The sequence below is a fragment of the Saccostrea cucullata genome, unplaced genomic scaffold (assembly GCF_032062105.1).
Source record: "Saccostrea cucullata isolate Sc308-1 unplaced genomic scaffold, CSIRO_AGI_Scuc_v1 ctg1453, whole genome shotgun sequence".
NCBI classification, from domain to species: domain Eukaryota; kingdom Metazoa; phylum Mollusca; class Bivalvia; order Ostreida; family Ostreidae; genus Saccostrea; species Saccostrea cuccullata.
In genome coordinates this window covers 105,127-125,603 of record NW_026923611.1, presented here as the reverse complement: position 1 = coordinate 125,603, position 20,477 = coordinate 105,127, and the positions used below count along the sequence as shown (strand labels likewise).

Here is a 20,477-nt window from a genome sequence, read left to right as displayed (position 1 = left end):
CAAAAATATTAATAGGTTATTTCTTACTTTATTAAAGTCTTAATATTTATTGAATAGCCCTCATAAAATGGCTTCACGATAAGTATTTAAAAAGTCACACAATCGATTTGAACAGTCATAGTGAGGTTACAAGCAATTGCAAAAATATTTACAATTAAATTAATAATCAGAAGGTGAAGATTATAAATAACACGATTGTCGTCCGCTTGGTGCGATGGTTAGAGCGTTTGTCGCGGAGTGCGGAGTGAGGAGTTCATCCTTATCACACATGTTTGAAACCTCCAGCGGATTGTAGAAATCCGTCTTTCTAAAAAGATCGTATAAACCGAGATTGCATGCGGTTGAAGATGCTGGAAAGAACTCGAAAGAGATCCATTCACTGCTCAAAGACCGAAAATGTATGTGTTTAAATATCCAGCATTCCAACTGGTAGGTGAGTTTCACTCATATTGAGACGTCGCGTCTCAATATGAGTGAAACTTTCGAAGGTGTTAAAACAAACAAACAGATTATTATTTCTCTTCTGTATTTATTTGTAGGTATAATCGTATATTATAGTGTTACATTTACAATTATCCAATATCATTTATAATGTTAATCGCAAATAAAGTGTCAACTGAATAAGATTAATAAAAATGAAAATGAAAATCCTAATCACCTTTGGCACCGCTGATTTATTTCCATAGCATCATTTAAAGTACTATAAGTGTGCCCAGTACGATAAATCGTTTACATGATCATGGATTAGTCCTGCCGGTCCTTTCATGTCGGTGTCTTCATATGTATATCAATTATCACCATTGCCTATTACGCTGAAAACTTTTTTGTTTAGCAAATCTATGTAAAAAAATAAGTTATTGTTGTTCGCACAAATATATCTGACATCATCTCCGTCAACAGTTATTGTTTTTGTTTCATCAAGATCACTGTCGCAGAACACTATACTATTCTTACCAGCAATAAGCGTCGTCCCTCTTCCGCAATAGCACACACCATAGCAATTGATTGCAACGTCGATGATTTTTTTTTCACTGAGATCTTCAAAACTGCCAATTAATAATTCCTCTTCTTTTGGGAATATCACGACAAATCTATTGTCGGGTAGAACAGCTACGTCATATTGTAACAGAGACAATTTATTGCCTCTGCTGGGATCTTTGCTAACTGGTTCCTGGTTGGTATTGCAATGGCATAGCGAGTGAAATGGTCAGTGATCACCAGGATGTTCTGGTATCCTCCCTTGGATGTTTCTAGACTCAAGTAGTCCATACAGACCAACTCCAATGGTGCACTGGTGGTGATGTTCACAAGGGAAGCTCGTTGATTGGTTGGTGTCTTCCTCCTGGTACATCTTCCACACTCGGCGATCCATGTCTCCACGTCGCTGTGCATTCCAGGCCAGTAAAATCTATCCTTGATAAGTGACAAGGTTCTGTCTTTACCTGGATGACCCATATCATTGTGCATTGCCTCTATTACAGTTGATGCATGTGCAATGGGTAGGACAAGTTGATGTTTCACTCCTTCGTCTGTTGTTGTTTCTCGATGCAGCACACCATCTATTATCCTCAAGTTGTTAAATTGTCGTAACAGGGGGTTTGGTCCTACTTCCTTCCTGGATTGTTTAACTTTGGACCTAAACATACTCCTTCACTCTTTTAATGTCTGGATCTAGATCTTGTGCTTTAAACCAATCAATAATATTTCCCGTACTGGTTCCTCGTGGATCCTCATCATCAACAACTAGCGTTGGAGACAAAGTCAGAGATTCTACATAAGCTGGTACAGTTGACTGGCAAATGGCTTGTACAGTCTCAGTGTTGATGGGTAGACAACTGAGACCATCAGCATCAGCATTGTTCCTTCCTGCTCTATACTTGATGTTAAAGTTGAAAGAAGCAAGGGCTGCTAACCACCGATATCCAGTCGCGTCCAATTTGGCTGTAGTCAACACATAGGTAACAGGGTTGTTATCTGTTAAGACTGTGAAATGTTGGCCAAACAGGTAGTCCTTGAACTTATCGCAAACTGCCCACTTTAATGACAAAAATTCTCTTTTATGTGGAGGATAATTTCTCTCTGCCTTGTTGAGTCCACGGCTGGCATAGCTGATGACACGCTTCACTCTGTTTTGCTCCTGATATGACTGCTGCTAGTGAATCACCTGAGGCATCTGTATGCAACTCGTAAGGTAAGGTACTGTCGGCATATCCTAATATCGGCGCAGAAGCTAAGTGAGTCTTCAGTGTCTCAAAGGCTTTGTCCTGTTCAATTCCCCAATGCCATTCTTTAATCTGTTTGTTCTTTCCTTTTGACTTCTTCTTGAGAGGAGATGGCTTCAAATCAGTCAATGGCCTTCAGATCCTACTGAAATTCTCAATAAACCGTCTATAATATCCGACGAATCCAAGAAATCTGCGTACATCCTCTGGTGTTTTTGGTTTTGGCCAATTTACAACTTTCTCTGTCTTCTCCGAATCTATCTCGACACCATTCTGTGAAACAATATGGCCAATGAACATTACTTTTCTCTTGAAGAATTGGCATTTGGATGGAGCTATTTTCAGTGTAGCCTCTCTTATTCTGTTGAATACAAGCTGTATGTTGTGCAAATGTTCTTCGAAAGTCTTGCCAAAAATTATCACATCGTCTATGAATAAACATCACTTTCAAATTCAGGTCAAATTATATGTTCTCCATAAGTCTCTGGTACGTTGCCGGAGAATTAGTGAGGCCAAACGGCATGCGATTGAATTCATAAATTCCTACAGAAAATGCTGTGCATTCCTTATGGCTCTCCAATATCTCCACCTGATGATATCCTGACTTCATATCAATGTGAGAGAAGAACTTATTTCCTGCCATACAATCTAAGAGATCCTCAAGTCTTGGAAAATCGTAACTGTCCTTCTTGGTCAGTTGGTTCAGTTGTCTGTAATCAACGCATAATCGCAGACTCCCATTCTTCTTTCTTACAAGTACTATAGCACCACATTAGATGCGTATGGAGAATGTGAAGGTCGTATGATACCAATGTCAAGTAGTTGTCTCAGATGCGATCTTACTTCGTCAAACATGAATGCAGGAATTCTTCTGTATCGCTGTTTAAAAGGGGTGTCATCTAACAAATCTATCCTATGCTTCAATCTCTGTGTGTTCCACATCATGGTCTCCTTTGCTGAATATATTCGAAAACTGTAAAAGAAGATACTTACCCTTCTCCAACTGTTTATCTGATAAATCACTCTCTATGATGTCAATCTCATCTAAAAGGTTGAACTTCTCAGACGGTTCAGGCATCTTAGGTAGGTCTTCAATTATGACGGGTTGAACCTCACATATGATACCTCTGGATGGAGTAGTCAAAGTCCTTGAAGTTGTGTTATATAGATGAACTATGACCTGCCTGTCTGTTATTCCTGAAGTAATAAGGTCTTAGAACTGGTTCGACATCAAAATCTTTGTAATCTGGTGATAATTCAGTTAACTGAAGATTAGAATTGTAGAATAGGTGAGCATATTGATTTTTGTCATTACATGTGATTTCATAATCATCATCCAAGACTATGGAAGATTATATGCTTTGTAGTTTGTAAATAGTTTGAGATTATTTTTGTTGTTGTAAATATTTGATTGATTGCCAAATGTAACAGAGACAATTTATTGCCTCTTTCATGTATCTTACTTTACCACAATATGGTCTATGATCTAAGGGGATTTTCTGCTTAAGTGTACCATTCTTTGTATTGTGTACACGGGCTTCTGGTCTCCCTTTAAATGCAGCGTCGACGGTGATTATTTCGTCTTCAGATTTCCAGTCGCATCCTGTTACGTGAGATTTTCCCTTTTTCTATGTTTATCAAATTCGACGGAATATATGTTCGTCCTCCAAACTGTATTATTTCCGCGTCCCTCTCACTAGAGGAAGTAGATGAACAGTCCCATAGTTCTGGTATTACTTTCGTTTCAAATGACATACTTGAATGTAGCGAAGCATCGGTCCGCAGATTTATTTCGCTAGATGCTCGCTTTAACAACCAGGTATTTTCTTTCCCTTGACAAACATTTATCTGACTTGCCCATCGATTGATACTGTTCTTTTTTTCCTGTAATTCATCTGAATGGACTTTTGCAACGGGTAGTGCATCAGAGTGTTTTTGCCTCCAATTCCCAAAAGTTGCCAATTCAAACAATCCTTTTATTGATGGATCAAAGAAAATAGTAATGTTTTGAACTATCTCTTCCTTAACTTTTTCAACGCATGCTTGTACTTCTAAATAAGTATTCTTTACTCTCTTCCTTTCGAGGAACCCACGGATTCCTGAGCTGGCCCTAGACACTGATATTATACTTTGTACATTTTCCAACACACATTTATTTCGTCGCAGAGAAATGCAATTGGATTCTATTTCATGTAGCTTAAAATAAGCAATTTTGTAAGATTCTGCCAGTAAGAAATCAGTGTTCTCGAGAGATTTTTTCCCCCAAAGTTTCTCCAAGCGTTTGATTGAAAGAAGTTTCCAATCGTAGATTCCACCTTCGATAAATTTAGGACGATGGTTTTTATTTCATCAAGAAGTGATTTTATGCAGGTTTTCAACGCCAATAGTTCGGAATTAACCTTACTTGATATTTCTGATATATTTTTGAGTTCGCTAGAACATACATCCATACCCATATGCCAGTCTTATAAAAATTGACTTAGCAATGTTTCTTACACAATAGATCTTAACCATGTCATACTAATAAAACTTTGATTCATTCATACATAATACAGACCACACGAATTCAAGATGTCTCTTATGCATCTCAACCATTCTCCAATATCACATCCGTTTAAATCATTATTATAAAAAAATCATTATAATTGTTTAACCTTACTCTCTTCATTCACAATGAATTTAATTTAGCAGTACTCGATTTTTCTTTGTTCAACTTTATCAAAAGATTTTTTCCCTTTACTTAGAATTAAAAATAAATGATATATTAATGAATTTGTTACGATCATATCCTTTACAATAAATAAAAAATTATACAGAGCAATAGAAAAAAACTTAATATTTTCTAAATCTAAAAGATTTTTTTTAATTTTCAGCAAACTATACGCCTTCCAAATGAAGTATCTAGCTGCTCTAGCGTTAGCGGTCATGTTTAACATTAACTGCTGTGAGGGATGTTCGATTTGGAATCAGGATAAACCTTCGCACCACAGTTAAGGTTACAAATGGAAATATCGGCGATTTTTTAAGATAAAAAATGCATACTTTATTAGGATGGGCGATTCTTTTTTGGACTTCACTGATACCAAAAAAATGTAATGTGGTTTAAATTTAAATGTTTGGGACATTTAGATTTTTTATTTAGACTTGTCACGTGATGTCGACGTCACATGATTTCAGAAATTATACTTGCAGTTAAGAGGTCATCTATAAATTCCAATATTGCAAGGGCATAACCAAGTTAAAAAATCTTAGTTTATTTTATAATCCTTTTCAACATATGTAGTTTGTGAAAAATGCTTCGAACCTATATAGATCCCCTTTTTTAATTGCTAAAATTTAATTTGTCAGACGGCAGGTTGAATATTTTGCTGGTCAACTACATTAGATAAAGCTATAATTAATTTATTTGCAAGGTTTCGTGACGTTCGCAGCGCTTTTCAAATACTTAATGCTTCTTGAGTTTATGTGTAAAAACTTGACAAGGTATTGAGGGTATGCCCTTGCAATAAATCGATTTATTAGGGCCCTTCCATAACTTTTTCAATGATTCTGCATACAAACACAGGACACTATCACTTGTCTGGAGAATGTACGGATATTTTCTAAATGAAATACTAAAATAGACATCGCATCCAAGTTAACAGCTCTTTATCTAATTGAAAATTATATTTTATTTGAGAAAAAAGACATTTTTCATTGTACAAAATGTGACTTGATCAGCTTCTCGCTGTGCACAAACTGCGTCATTTTTGCGAGATGACGTCACATTGACAAGTACGTTGCGATCGATGCATCGTGTATATACTGTTGTGTGGGATTTAACAAACGAAAAAACTGAATGTAATAGTAAGTTTGTATGTAGTATACAGCTATCCAGCTGTTTGAAATAGCAAATAATTTCATTTTCTGGTATTTTGAAGACCTTATATTATGTGTGACGCCATAGTAAACATTTTCCTATAAAATAGGCCCCGCCTACTTACTTTAACCTTAAGTACGGGTCTCTGTAAGAATCAGGCAATATGTGTATAAAAGTGAATCATGAGGGTTCTCAGAATTGGATGATTTTACACATATAGGTTTCTCTTACACTATTAACAATGTATGTAAAATGAAAATTATTTTGGGTCCTGGTTACTATGGAAACATGGCCAAAGAAATTTTCCCTAGCAACCGGTCAATTTTCAATGTGGATGGACAAATATATCACTAAAGGCTTGAAATTGAATGTAAATATTACTAGAGGGATTCTTAAATAATGTTATCATAAAGATAAACATTTCAAGTGATAAAACCATGTAATACATAGAATATTTATTTTAAGATGTTTCTTTTACGGGCAATGGAAAATATGCATGTTTTGTATTTTTTTCTGATTCAGCATTTTTGTTAATTTGGGCAATTTTGAAGGCCATATATCTCAAACTTCTTGCATAATACAAGAGTATGGCATATTTTACATAAAGGCAAAGGAATATGCTTTTTTGAATTTAAATTCAAAAACGTGTGTTTTTTTAATATTTACAATCGGTTGCCTGGCAACAAAAATGGATGTTTTGATTAAGAGAAAGAGACAAATTATCAAATATGCGAGTTATTCATGGAATTAAATCTTATCGGTGGATACCAAAATCAATTTTTAAAGTAAAAACATATTTCTGAGACTTCTTTATGAATTCAGGAATATTTTGCAAATACTAATCGCCATAGCAACAGAAAATTCCCCATAGCAACAAAGAAAATAAATCCACTTTTGACACGCACTCATAAATGTTTGTAAAGATTATTCAGTGTTTGACAGACCACAGTGATGTAAGAGCATCAGTACATTTTTTGTACTTTATTAGTCCCCAACCTGTGAAACTGGAGGGGGTTATAGGTTTCCTCTGAGTCCGTTCGTCGGTCTAGCTGTCCCCATGTCTGTCTGTAACTCTGTCCTACTTGGGTTTCCGCAGTTATTTTCTAAACGCTTGCAGATATTGAGCTGAATTTCGGCATGTGAGTGTACCTTGGTTAGTTACAGATTAAGTTTGAATGTCGTTAGGCTTCATTGATTTTTGATAGATTTGTGGCGTTTTAATTTTTTCATAATGGTTTAAGATCTGGTTCGTGCTGCGCTAAATTCCAACGGTCAACATGGTAAACAAGATGTTGAAAAAATGAGTTGAATTTCCGTTATGTGTTTTATTTTTTTTTTAGATTAAAGTCACGCATAACCTCAAAACTTTAATATCAAACACTTTTACCTTGGTCATAACTTTTGCATATTATAAAATGACATTCTAGAGAAAAGGGGGAACCCGGTAGAGGACATGCATTGCTTATGCAATAATCTCAGAATGCTTGCAAGGTTAACCATGGCAACAACAATGAGCATGTAGCTATCATGAAAAGTTATTAAGCGCCATCATCTATAATGACCTGAACATTTATATAGGAGCTGTACATGTGGTATGTACTGTCTCTGAATTTCTTAAAACTCCCTTTAAAGTCTTTGACATTGTTATTGAAAGTTATGCAAAAAATTGGTGTTATGTGTCATTGTTACCATGGCAACATGTCATAAATTTTGAAAAAATATGGCATTTTTTAACATGTTTAGAGTGTTATAGTTAACATTTGTACCTAAACAAACAAGTGGCAATGTTCCAGGCAATAAAAGTAAGACGAGTTTTCTTTCGAAAACACACGTTTTTGAATTTAAATTCCAAAAAGGATATTCCTCTGCCTTTATGTAAAATATACCATACTCTTGTATTATGCAAGAAGTTTGAGATATATGGCCTTCAAAACTGCCCAAATTAACAAAAATGCTGAATCAGCAAAAAATGCAAAACATTCATATCTTCCATTGCCCGTAAAAGAAATATCTTAAAATAAAAATTCTATGTATTACATGGTTTTATCACTTGAAATGTTCATCTTTATGATAACATTATTTAAGAACCCCTCTGGTAATATTCACATTCAATTTCAAGCCTCTAAGTTTAGTGATTTATTTGTCCATCCACATTAAAAATTGACTGGTTGCTAGAGAAAATTTCTTTGGCCATGTTTCCATAGTAACTAGGACCCAAAATAATTTTCATTTTACATACGTGGTTAATAGTGAAAGAGAAACCTATGTGTGTAAACTGTAAAATCATCCAATTCTGAGAACCCTCATGATTCACCTTTTGTCTGATTCTTGCAGAGACCTGTACTTAAGTGTACTGCGTTGTCATTGTGCTTGTGAGGACCGGAGTGAGTCCTGTAGACAGACCTGCTACTTGATGTGTCGATATTCACGCTGCAGAAGCACCGAGCTTATATAACAGAGGAGATGTTACGACAACTGCTTCAACACTTTCAGATCCTGTTACAACGGTTGCGGTGGTGGATAGATGGTATACAGCGAGAAACATCAGCAGCAACATACAATAATGTAAAGATCTTATAAAATCCAAATGCTGATTAAAATACTCGACATAAACGTTATTTGTTGCTTTTGGTATACTTGTATTATTAGTGAAAACTGAACCCTTTTTACTGCAAGGAATGTTAAAATATAGTCTTTAGAGACATTTTCAAATAAAGTTTCCCACTCATTGTTGTCTTGTTTCTCTCTTTTTTCATAAAACACCCATATTTATCATCAAGAGGGAAAGGATGTTCTTAAATGAAATACGAATGTAGATAATAAACTGAATATTCTAGCCCAAAGGGCCATTAAACAATACACATTCTGGATCAGAGCAAAAGGGGACCTTTAAAAAAATCAGCTGGGATCAGGTGCCATATAGGAGTAAGCATCTCCTGGTCACACTTTATACACCACCATTTCCCAAAAGTAAAGGCTTTTTGATATCATTGAAATTTGTTTTTTCAATAAAAATGGATCTCGTAAATTGACTTACCTTGTCATTGGTAATTTGCATAATTATGTTGTTAAAAACATTCTGATTGTACACACAAGTACTCTGATATTGACATTAAAAAAGATGCTTGAGTTTTTGATTGACAATATTTTTGCAGCTTTTAGAGAGCAGATTTTCCAACAATATATTGGAATTCCCATAGGTACATGTACCAACGGTGCCCCGTTGTAAGCAGAACTATTTTTGTGCTTATATGGAGCAGAATTTTCCCTAAATCTGATATGTTAAGAAGAAAACATATATTGTGGTTTTCAACTCGAGATTGAGATATTGAGATATATCGACAAGGTATTGCCCATTAACAATGGTATTTCCATTCTTATGTCGATACGATATATCCCGGTGAATTTGAGATAAAAGATGCCAATGAGTTTTACACATCTGTTTCATATTTGGATATTTGGATATTATACTTGAAAAAATGTAAGTGGTAATCTATAAACCAAGCTCTATGATAAACGATGACTTTAACTTTTCTATCATCAAATTCCCGTACTTATGCAGCAATATACCTTCATCACCTGCATACGGAGTTTATATCTCTCAGTTGATTCGATATCCAAGAGCATATTCTACGTATGTACAAGTTCTGAAACGAGTTAAATTGTTAAAAAGAAAGTTGATGAAACAAGAATTTCAGCAGTCCCATTTAAAGTCATCATTTTGTAAGTTGTATGGTCAATGCGATGACCTTGTCAGCAAATACAATTTATCATTGAGTTTCATACTAATTGATAGGCCATTATTTACACTGACCTATCGACAGATTTTCCCGTTATTTCCCAATCATGACAAGGAGCAGAAGGTGGGTGTGACCGGTCGACCAGGGATGCTCACTCCTCCACGGCACCTTACTCCACCTCTGATGTTTTGAAGGTCTGTGTTTGCTCTGCTCCTATTTTGTATTGTTAGATGACTTTTTGAGCTTGAAAACTGTTCGGTATCTCTAAATGTTTCATTTCAGCAGTAAAGAGCGTTATCGCCAGAGACGGCAAACTGACCGTGAACCAGTTTGCCAAGAAGCTCGGGTAGCATTTTAAAGATTTCAAAAGAACGTTTAGGATTTTGGAAAGTATAGTGTATCTGCGATGTGAATCCCACACATTTTAAATGACAAGCAAAAAAGAAAGCGGTTGCAAATTAGTCGAGAACTTTGAAAAATTTACTGAAAATATGATAAAAGACGTTTCCATGAAATTGTTCGGGGATGCAAATTGGCTATATTTTTATGAACCTGAGAGAAACCTTGGAAACAAAATGTGTCTCACAAAACAAAGTAAACGACCTACAATTGCTAAACGCGACAAGACAGCAAGGAGGGTTTTGTATACAAAATTTTTTAACTAACTGGATAGTCGCTCAGATTCCAATTTTAAAAAGGATAAAAGTGTTAATTAAGCTGTTGGAGTAAAAAAGATACTGTCTGAAGTAAAAAAGCACTTCAAAAACAGCAGACTGAAGGCCAAAATAAGGGGGACCAATCTTTTACATGATAAAGCCCCAGTACACACAAGATGTCGTGTGTGAAAATGGAATAAGGCGGCTAGATCATCCCCGTTCTCACCAGATTTATCCCAATGTCACTTTTTCTAATTCCGTGAATTGAAAAAATGCTATTTGAACGGTGTTTCCATTCGTGTTCATCTGTTTATCAGTGTCTAATGGCAATACCTCTTTCGGAGTTTAGTGGAGCGTTCCAAAGCTGGATAAAACGACTTCAAAAATGTGTTGAAGAAAAGGGTGATAATTTAGAAGGGATGTAAATGAAATACAAAAAAATATTAATATGCTATTTCTTACTTTATTGAAGTCTCAATATCTATTGAATAGCCTCGTATAAGTATTTCAAAAGCAAAATAAGTATTTAAAAAGTCACATGGTCGATTTGAACGGCCATAGTGTGGTTACAAGCTTTTGAAAAACTATTTACAATTTTATTTAATAATCAGAATGTTAAGATTATAACATGATTGTCCCAGTGGTTAAAACGTTTGCTGTTGAGTCGCAGAGTGATGAGTTCATCATTACCATCCGAGTTCGAATCCTACAGCGGATTGTGGAAATCGATCTTTTCTACAAAGATTGTGTAGACCGAGGTTGCGTGTGGTTGTAGTTGCTGGAACGAAAGAGATCTGCACACTGCGCAAAGACCGAAAATGTGTATGTTTAAATATGCAGTCCTCCATTGGTTAGTGGTGAAGTCTCAATAAGAGTTAAATTTTTTTGAAGGGACGTTAAAACAAACAAAAAAAACACCATTATGATTTCTGTTGTGTATTTATTTGTAGGTATAATCGTATGTTACAGTGTTCAAATTTACAATTATCCAATGTTACTAGTATTTATAAAGTTAATTGCAAATAAAGTATCACGTGAATATAATTCATAAAACTGAAACTGATAATCACCTTTGGCCCGGCTCTTTTTTTCCGATAGCATCATATAAAGTACTGTATTCATATGTGCCAAAGAAGATAAATCGTTGACATGATCATAATTAGATAATACAAAATAGAGATCACAAAGGTTTCATCTACAAATATCAAAATAAGATTAAATTTAACATGTCCCTGAACTTTTGATAAGTTTTTTGAGATTAAATAACACAATCACAAGATTTCCATAAATATCCGATAACGTTAATTTGTTCAAATCAAACAATATTTTCTAGGTCAAATAAGTTCCAAAGTCAGCTTTATCAGCCTTGTTTGAAACGTTCAATTGAAAACTCCTTCATAATCTTGTTATTTGAAAATTTAGGTTTGCACAACTCCACTCAAACAGAACTAGATAGGTATGAAGACTTGTTGACACAAATCAGTAGACAAAGAGACATGAAAAATCCATTGACAAATATTTCACAATAATCTTGCAAATTCTGGGAGTTATACTATGTGTTGCTTAAAATATCATTATTTCTCTATGCGGTGAAATACAGAAGACTAAGATCTGATTATGTTGATCAAAAGGTTGTAAGGAATGTGTTACAATTTATCTAATTTGAAGCATATATATCTGCTACATTATTTGTGTAACGTCCTCCCCTAACTATACATATTTTTGATTTGTCTTTGGAAAGCGATATTGCAGTTGGATTTTTTCCAACTTCATATTTCTTTAAACATGATCCACTTTTGCTCAAAACTAAAAGTTTATCAGAACCTTTTTCACAAACATACAAATTTTTGGCTTCATCAAGGATTAGTCCTGCCGGTCCTTTCTTGTCGGTGTCTTCATATGTAAATCGATTATCGCCATTGCCCATTACGCTGAAAACTTTGTTGTTTTGCAGGTCAGTGTAAAAAATTAAGTTATTATTGTACGCACAAATATATCTGATATCATCTCCGCCAACAGTTAATGTTTTTGTTTCATCAAAATCACTGTCGCAGAACACTATTCTATCCTTGCCAGCAATAAGCGTCGTCCCTTTTCCGCAATAGCATACACCATAGCAATTGATTGAAACGTCGATGAATTTATTGGCACTAAGATCTTCAAAACTGCCAATTAATAATTTCTTCTCTTTCGGGAATGTCATGACAAATGTATTTTCGGACAGGACAGTTACATTATATGGTTTATGATTTAAGGGAATTTTTTGCTTTACTGTACCATTCTTCGTATTGTATATACGGGCTTCTGGTCTCCCTTTTAATGCAGCGTCGACGATCATTATTTCGTCTTCAGATTTCCATTCGCATCCTGTTACGTGAGAATTTCCATTTTCTATGTTTATTGAATTTGACAGAATATATGTTCGTCCTCCAAACTGTATAACCCTCTCACTAGATGAACAGCCGCATTGTTCAGGTACTGGTTTCGTTTCGAATGGCTTACTTGAATGTGGCGAAGCTTCGGTCCGCAGATTTGTTTCGCTAGATGCTCGCTTTAACAACCCTGTATTTTCTTTCCCTTGACAAACATTTATCTGACTTGCCCATCGATTCATGCTGTTCAATTTTCCCTGTCTGTCGTCTGTTTCAGGTTTTGTAATCTGTAAAGTATCAGACTGTCTTTGACTCAAACTCCCAAAAGTTTTCAGTTCAAACAAACCTATTATTGATGGATCAAAGAAAATGGTAATCTGTTGAACTTTCTCTCCTGTAACTTTTTCAACGAATGCTCGTACTTCTAAAAAAGTATTCTTTATTCTCTTTTTCTCAAGGAACCCACGGATTCCTGAGCTGGCCCTAGATACTGATATCATACTTCGTGCATTTTCCAACACACATTTTTTTCGTCGCAGAGAAATGCAATTGGACTCCATTTCATTTAGCTTAAAATAAGCAATTTTGTAAGATTCTGCCAGTAAGAAGTCAGTTTTCTCCAGAACTGTTTTTTCTAAAGTGTATCCTAGTGTTTGTAAGGCGCGTAGATTTGATTGAAAGAAGTTTCCAATTGTAGATTTCACCTCCGATAAATCCAAGACGATGGTTTTTATCTCATCAAGAAGTAATTTGATGCAGATTTTCAGACCCAGTAGTTCAGAATTGACCTTACTTGATATTTCTGATATATTTTTGTGTTCGCTAGAACATATATCCATATGGTAACAGGAGATGCATGTGTCACAGCATATTTTTTCTGTTAATTTACATACTCGAGTGAAACGTAAAAAATGACGCTCGCACATATCTCGCGCCGAGGAAAGCAGTGTTGTAACCTCATTTGTGTCTTCTCTTTTGTAGGTTTTGTGATTTACAAGAATAGGTAAAGAAGTGTGAAAAACATAACATTCATCACAGATGTAAACAGCGCAATCATAGCACCAATATGCCGAGGCAGTTGTCTTCCCTCGATTTCTACATGGTGTGCAGTCAGATTTTTGAGACTGTTTGGAGAAATCTAGCAAAGTAAGAATTGCGTTTGGCGGTGAAAGGGATTTAATTATTTTTTCTTTTACATCCTGTGTCTTTGATATATATTCCAGACGTGTTAGATAGTTACAGGATTTGCACTTCAGAGAAAAACTGTCAGTCTCGGATACACTGTTTTCTTCTAACAATTTCATTAAACATGGTTTACAAAGGGAATGAAGACATCGCAGTGTTACTGGTGAGACCAAAACTGTATTGCAAAAAATGCAGTTTAATATAGAACACGCTTCATTCTCTCCTTCCATTTCAATCTGTCCCGTTTTTATTCTGGTGTCTGTAAATGAATAAAAAAACATAGAAATGATAAAAAATACGATGTCTCATAAAAATACATGTAGAATAAAATTTCCGATATTTGAGAACTTTGTTAACCTTATATTTGGACATTTGAAAGAAGCACATGCTTTTACAATCGAGAGCTTGAAATTTACACTTTTTTTATTTCATATACGGAGTTTCAGAATAACACATAAATGTGAAAATCTTAAAGGTGCTTAGACACAGATTTGAATTTAATATTTTCTTACAATTTCTATATAGTTCGTGACTTACATCTTGTGCTTTAGAATTTCATGCTAAAATATAGTAAAAATCTTACTTTAATCGAAGTTATTGAAACTTCAAATGTTTGGACGCGTTTGATCGACACATCCTTGAACTTACAAAATTTCAAAATCTATTCTTAAAACTTAAGATAAGTAGCAATTTTGTTGTATTAATGAAAATTATTAAAACTTTAATTCAGAAAAATTCAGAGTAGAAATTTTCGAAAGCAACAAGTCTTTTGTCTTCATAAACTATGTGCAAGTTATAACAAGCTGCTTTACGAATTTACAAGAAATAAGTTAAACTTTATACAATAAAGCCAAAAATATGTTCAGCAAAACAACCTTATCATCTGCTTTTTATAGAGCATGTTTATGAGTAATATGTGTGCCGAATTTCATTCAAATCTAAATTGCGGTTTTATAAATACACCAATAGATAATTCGATAACTTCTTATCACATCTCGTACTTTAGATTTTTTTGTTAATATAACGACCCCAGGAGGGTAATTTTAGGTAAAACACATAGGTTAAAGTTTTCATAAAATATTTATATTGAAAATCTGATATCATCTCTTTAAGAACGGTAAAAACATAATGTAGTCATATTGATGAAGAAGCCTTCTCAGATAGATAACACAAAAAGACTTTTTTTCAGAAATCAGCAATATTTCTCAAAGATTAATTTTCAGATAGGTAACTTGAATTATATTTCTGAGTAAAGTAGGAGTTTGTAAAATTTTGTCCCAATGTCAAAATATCTGCAAGATTCCCTATTGTGGCCCCGCCCTACCCCCGGGGGGAGGTCATGATTTGAACAATTTAGAATCTACACTACACCAGAATGCTTCCACATAAGTTTCAGCTTTTCTGGCCTAGTGGTTCTTGAGAAGATCTGACTGACGTTTTTCATGCCAATTGTTAGTCCATTATTTATACACTGAATTGACGACGGAATTTTTTCCGTTATTTCCTGATCATGACAACGAGCACACGGCGGGTGTGACCGGTCGGCAGGGATGCTCACTCCTCCATGGCACCTGATCCCACCTCTGATGTTTCGGAGGTCCGTGTTTGCTCTGCTCTTATTTTGTATATTGTTTAATGGACGTTGAGAATGAATACTGTTCGTTATCTCCATATCCTTCTTTAAAGATTTTTTTTATATACAAATGTATTTCTATGTAAAACTTTGTTTCCCCATTGTGGCCCCGCCTAACCCCCTGGGGTCATGATTTGAACAATTTAGAATCTACACTACTCCAGGATGCTTCCACATAAGTTTCAGCTTTTCTGGCCAAGTGGTTCTTGAGAAGAAGATTTTTTAATGACCCCACCCTATGTTTGTGTTTTCTTGATTATCTCCCCTTGTGAGGGGACTTGACCCATCATTTTTACAATTTAAATTCCCTTTAACCCAAGAATATTTTATACCAAGTTTGGTCAAAATTGGCTCAGTGGTTCTTGAGAAGAAGTCGAAAATGTGAACTAAAATTTAACACATGAGTATATAGGAGAATAGTTTGAAATTCTTTTCCCAAGGAACAACAAGCGAATTAGTTGTCAGATTTAGATAAAAGCATTTGCAAGTAGTGTTGATTGATTTTTTCTTTACAATCAGGACCAATGAAAAAAGGGTGGACTACAATGGGCAATCAAAGTTTTACTTAGGAATACATGAGATTTTTAAAGGATTTTCCCCAAACAGCAAACATGCTTTTCCATATGTTATTCAAGTAATGAACCCCTAGGAAATATAGGGACATAAAAAGAAAACAAACTTCAACATTTGAATATGGTTACAGGAAAAGGAAAAGGAAACTGCTAATAAATCAGAAGGCCTCAGGTAAGCGCTCTGCAATTTCAAAACATTGAATGACTTTTTTGTAGGGATTTTTCACTGATCAAAGAAAGAAGTCGTAAAAGTTCTTGGTACAAAAACAACATTAATGCCTGTTATTCTTAAAATCTATTTTGGTTCTAATTGATACGATTGTTAACTTTCTGAATTATTGCGAAATTGTTAACTTACTGCGGTGTCTAAATTCTAGCTCTCTGCAACCATATTTTTTGCTTTATACAAGATATTATCTCTTCACATTTTAGTGAAACATCAAATAAAAAAAATATCTGCAGTTAATCATCCATTTTTCTAATGTATACATTACTCAAGTTGTCATTTTATTATTTTTTTTAAATTAGTTTGAATGATTTGTCTTTAAGAGGGAGATATATGTATGGATTAGATTATAAAATATATCCTTATTATATCTTGAACATACTGTCAAAATTCCGTCTTCTTTAAAACAAGTAAAAATACTTGGAAGGGCAAATGTCTTAACATCTCTGCATATTTTTCTATTGTGAATCTGATTGTATTTTAAGATGGTCCCTATAAAGTTTCCCTTATCTTTGCATGTTCACTAATATCAATAGTAAATTACATATTATACATGTAGTTCTTCTAATAGCAGTTTTCAATAAATAGATTCTTAGTCAGCTCCCTTACTTAAAATTTGCTTGGACCATTTATTTAATTTTTTCCATTCACCAAAAGTTTACGCAGAATTGCAGTTTTAATTTTTTTTTTTTGGGGGGGGGGGGTCTTGTAGAAAACTTGAGAGGTTTCCAGGTGTGTTTTCACTTTTTGTCACCAACGACCTTTTAATTATTACTTTCGACATCAACAGATGGGAAAGAGTCTTCGAAGTTCATAAACAGTTTATATTAATATTTATATATACATTAACACTGACAATTCAGTTGAATCTGGGAAATGGTCCAAAATGGTGTCCTCCCTTGTGTTGTTCTATTTTTACGTGTAATGATTTTTAAAACTATTTATTACACACCGGGAAACATTTTGTATAGCTCAATGATTTTTCCCTTGCACAAAAGAAAAATGCATATAACATGTATAACATCTTCTAAATATACTATCACTTTTAGATACAATAAAAATAAAAAAAAAAAGGTATAAAAATTTTTAATATAGGAAAGGTAAGTATAACCAGAAAATGATATACCTTCCCCGTCGTCCACCATTGTTGACGTGTCCCACTTTGCACGTAGGGGTAAAGAGGTCAAGAATAGATAAAAGTTGACTAAAACAAGCTATTCCGATATAATTTGAATGTAGACATTGATAAATAAAAGTCAATGTATAAAGAAAAAACTAGTCGGAACTCCTCTGTCTCACAATACTGAAAACTATTCTACTTTCCTTGCAAAACTTTAGAAAAAAAAATGTAAACAATTCCGGAAATATAATATTTGTCAGTTATGCTTTCAAATTTAACATTTGTTATCTGTTTAGACTGATCTTTTGCCATGTTTGTCTGTTCTTCATTGTGTAAAGGATGAGCACTCAAGAACTTATTATCTGTCCAATTTGCTTCGAAAAATTCAACAAACCCCGCTATTTGCCCTGTCTGCACACGTATTGTGAAGAATGCCTGGCAAGTTACATTTCAACGTCTTACAAGGAAGAGGAGGAATGTTTTGTGTGTCCAACATGTCGTTCACCCAATCCAGTGCAAATGTCGGACGGCAAATCAGGAAAAGCAGTGGCTTCAAGTTATCCAATAAATCATTTAATAATGACATTGCTTGATCAACATCAATTGGAGAAGAAAGAGGCCATATGCCAACCTTGTGGTAAAAGGGGAAAAAGTGAAAGTGGCAAGTTTTGGTGTTACTCATGCAGTGCTGCCCTTTGTGAAGCTTGTGGAGATTTTCATACATCTTTACCTATACTTGCGGATCACAAAATTGCCCCTATTGATGATTCCAAAGATGCAGGTATGCTTACAGCGGATGACCATGACCATTGCGATATTCATACTGGAAAGAAGCTGGAAATGTTCTGTGAAGATCATGATGTTGCTTGTTGTGCAACTTGCACAATGGTGCATCACAGAAAGTGTGAAACAGTTTTGACATTACAAGATGCTGCACAAAAATCGAATGACAAAAAAGAAAATGAAAATATGGACAGTGAAATTGAAAAGCTTATTGAAAATATTGACTCAAAGGTTGACATGTTATCCACAAGTTATGATAAATTAGAAAAAGACTGTGAAACTCGTGGAAATGAAATTCAGGAGTTTAGTGATAAGCTGATAAAACATTTGAAAAAACTGAAAACAGAATTTGAAACTAAAGTTTCCGAAACTCTTGATGCAAAAATGAAAATGGTTCAAGATCGTCAACAAGCACTGCTTGATTTGCAAACAATGCTGTCTCATTGTGATAATCTACTTCAAGCAGCTGAAGAGAAATGTTCAAATGTACAGCTTCTAACACTGATACCTAAGATAACGAAGCTTACGAATGAGAGCGAAAAAAAGTTAGAAGAAATGAAGAAAAGTCCTATTATACTTGATTTAGAAGTCATCATCGAGAAAACACTTGAACAATGTGCAACAATAGAAACATTAGGAAAATTGAAGTAAAACTTTAGTTCTTCCATTCAATACGCACAAACATGGGAGAGGCTTGACTCAACATTCTAAAAAATGTTTTTCTTACCATCTGAATATTTAGACCATACAGAACCCACCTATTGAGAAATGCTGAAAATCATGCTATTGGGGATTTCAATTCTTAACAAGCTCTGACATTTTCTCTAGTAGTTTAAGGTCTCCAACAGTTTTCAAACTGTTTTGTATGAAGCTTAAAAATCGATTTCAAATGGTAAAAGACTATGGGTTGTGGAGTTTCCTTTACCTGCTATCTGAACCAAATGAACCCTTGTACATTAGTGTAAGGCTTTATGCAATACATTTTTGTTTCGCTGAAATGTTTCAAATTTGTTTTCTTCATAAAAAAATATTGATAAAGATTAAATGATTCATGATCTTCACACCTGGAATAATTCCCGCCACGTCTTTAATTAAGAAATGAATGTAATTTTTGAAGATTCATGAGGTTATGAACTACGACGCTTCACGCCGGCATATTTCATGAAGCGCGTTAGCCCTTCGTGATAAAATTATGCCGGTGTAAAGACGAATAATGACCGGGGGTCATTTTTCAACGACAAAAATGACCCCCTACCCGTAGAAAAAAATCATTTTTTGTAGAAAAAGTGTCCTAGGGGGTCATTATTTTATATGTTAATACTAAAAAAAATTGACCCCCATTGAGAATTGACCCCCTTTAAAGTGAAAAGAGATTCTTTAATTGTCAAGTAAATAAAATTTCTTTTTAATATTCCTCCTTATAGTGTTTGCTTAAAGAATGATATTCCACTTGTTTTTAGAAACCAAATCATGCAACAATCAGGTTCCCATACCCTTTAATAGAAAAATTAATTTTTCCTTCATTTCAACTTTTAGCTTGTATAAGTTTCGCAAATCCTATTTGACAATGAAAGAGTAGGAAATTTTTAACCCCCCCCCCCCCAAAAAAAAAATTACGTTAAAGCCGCTTCACCCGAAACAGGTACATATTATCTTAAACAATAAAAGTATGTCATTACATAGATAATATATAAAAATTAATTATTAGATTGATTTAATAGTTTATTACAACAATCCTTACATGGAAAACATAGACCAAAAACCTTGTTGACAAACAGCAGTTCCTGACGGGAAGTGAAGATCTGTTTTGAAGTCACCTTTGAAAAAAATACTTTTATCGGTTATATGTAATTATGAAGAGATTTCAAACCCGAGTATTTTTCCATTGATAGAATCCTAAGTCATGATATGAAAATTAAGAAATTAACTGAATATAATCCATAGTTATTTTTATATTAATATGCATATACAGAATAAAGGAAAATCAGATATTTTAAAAGATTTTTTAAAAAGGGAGTTTAGTAACGAGGGCTAGAATATTGCCCGTGTACACTTTGTTGTGGAAAAAATGCTCGGGTTTGTTATACATGTAAGCGTTAAATTTAATTT

The 20,477-nt window shown here is 34.3% G+C and overlaps 3 protein-coding genes across 3 annotated transcripts; 1 reads left to right on the top strand and 2 right to left on the bottom strand.

Moving 5' to 3' along the window:
* Positions 1 to 761: 761 nt before the first annotated feature.
* Positions 762 to 4,672, bottom strand: LOC134264475 (uncharacterized). Its single transcript, XM_062746770.1, is given in 4 exon segments — positions 762 to 1,110; positions 3,694 to 3,858; positions 3,860 to 4,537; positions 4,627 to 4,672. Coding segments are annotated over 4 exon segments (1,212 nt in total). The 3' UTR covers positions 762 to 787.
* Positions 4,673 to 11,977: 7,305 nt separating this feature from the next.
* On the bottom strand, positions 11,978 to 17,643 carry LOC134264477 (uncharacterized). The gene is made up of 2 exons (XM_062746772.1): positions 17,592 to 17,643; positions 11,978 to 14,293 (listed from the first exon to the last, which is right to left on the bottom strand). The coding sequence occupies exons 1-2, from the start codon at positions 17,608 to 17,610 to the stop codon at positions 12,135 to 12,137; spliced, it is 2,178 nt and encodes a 725-aa protein (XP_062602756.1). The 5' UTR covers positions 17,611 to 17,643; the 3' UTR covers positions 11,978 to 12,134.
* Positions 17,644 to 17,917: 274 nt separating this feature from the next.
* LOC134264471 (E3 ubiquitin-protein ligase TRIM56-like) lies at positions 17,918 to 19,051 on the top strand. Its single transcript, XM_062746768.1, has one exon. The coding sequence runs from the start codon at positions 17,925 to 17,927 to the stop codon at positions 19,017 to 19,019; it is 1,095 nt and encodes a 364-aa protein (XP_062602752.1). The 5' UTR covers positions 17,918 to 17,924; the 3' UTR covers positions 19,020 to 19,051.
* The last annotated feature ends 1,426 nt before the right edge of the window (positions 19,052 to 20,477 follow it).

Coding starts and splice junctions, on each gene's coding strand:
- LOC134264471 (XM_062746768.1), top strand. CDS start 17,925: ATGAGCACTCAAGAACTTATTATCTGTCCAATTTGCTTCGAAAAATTC.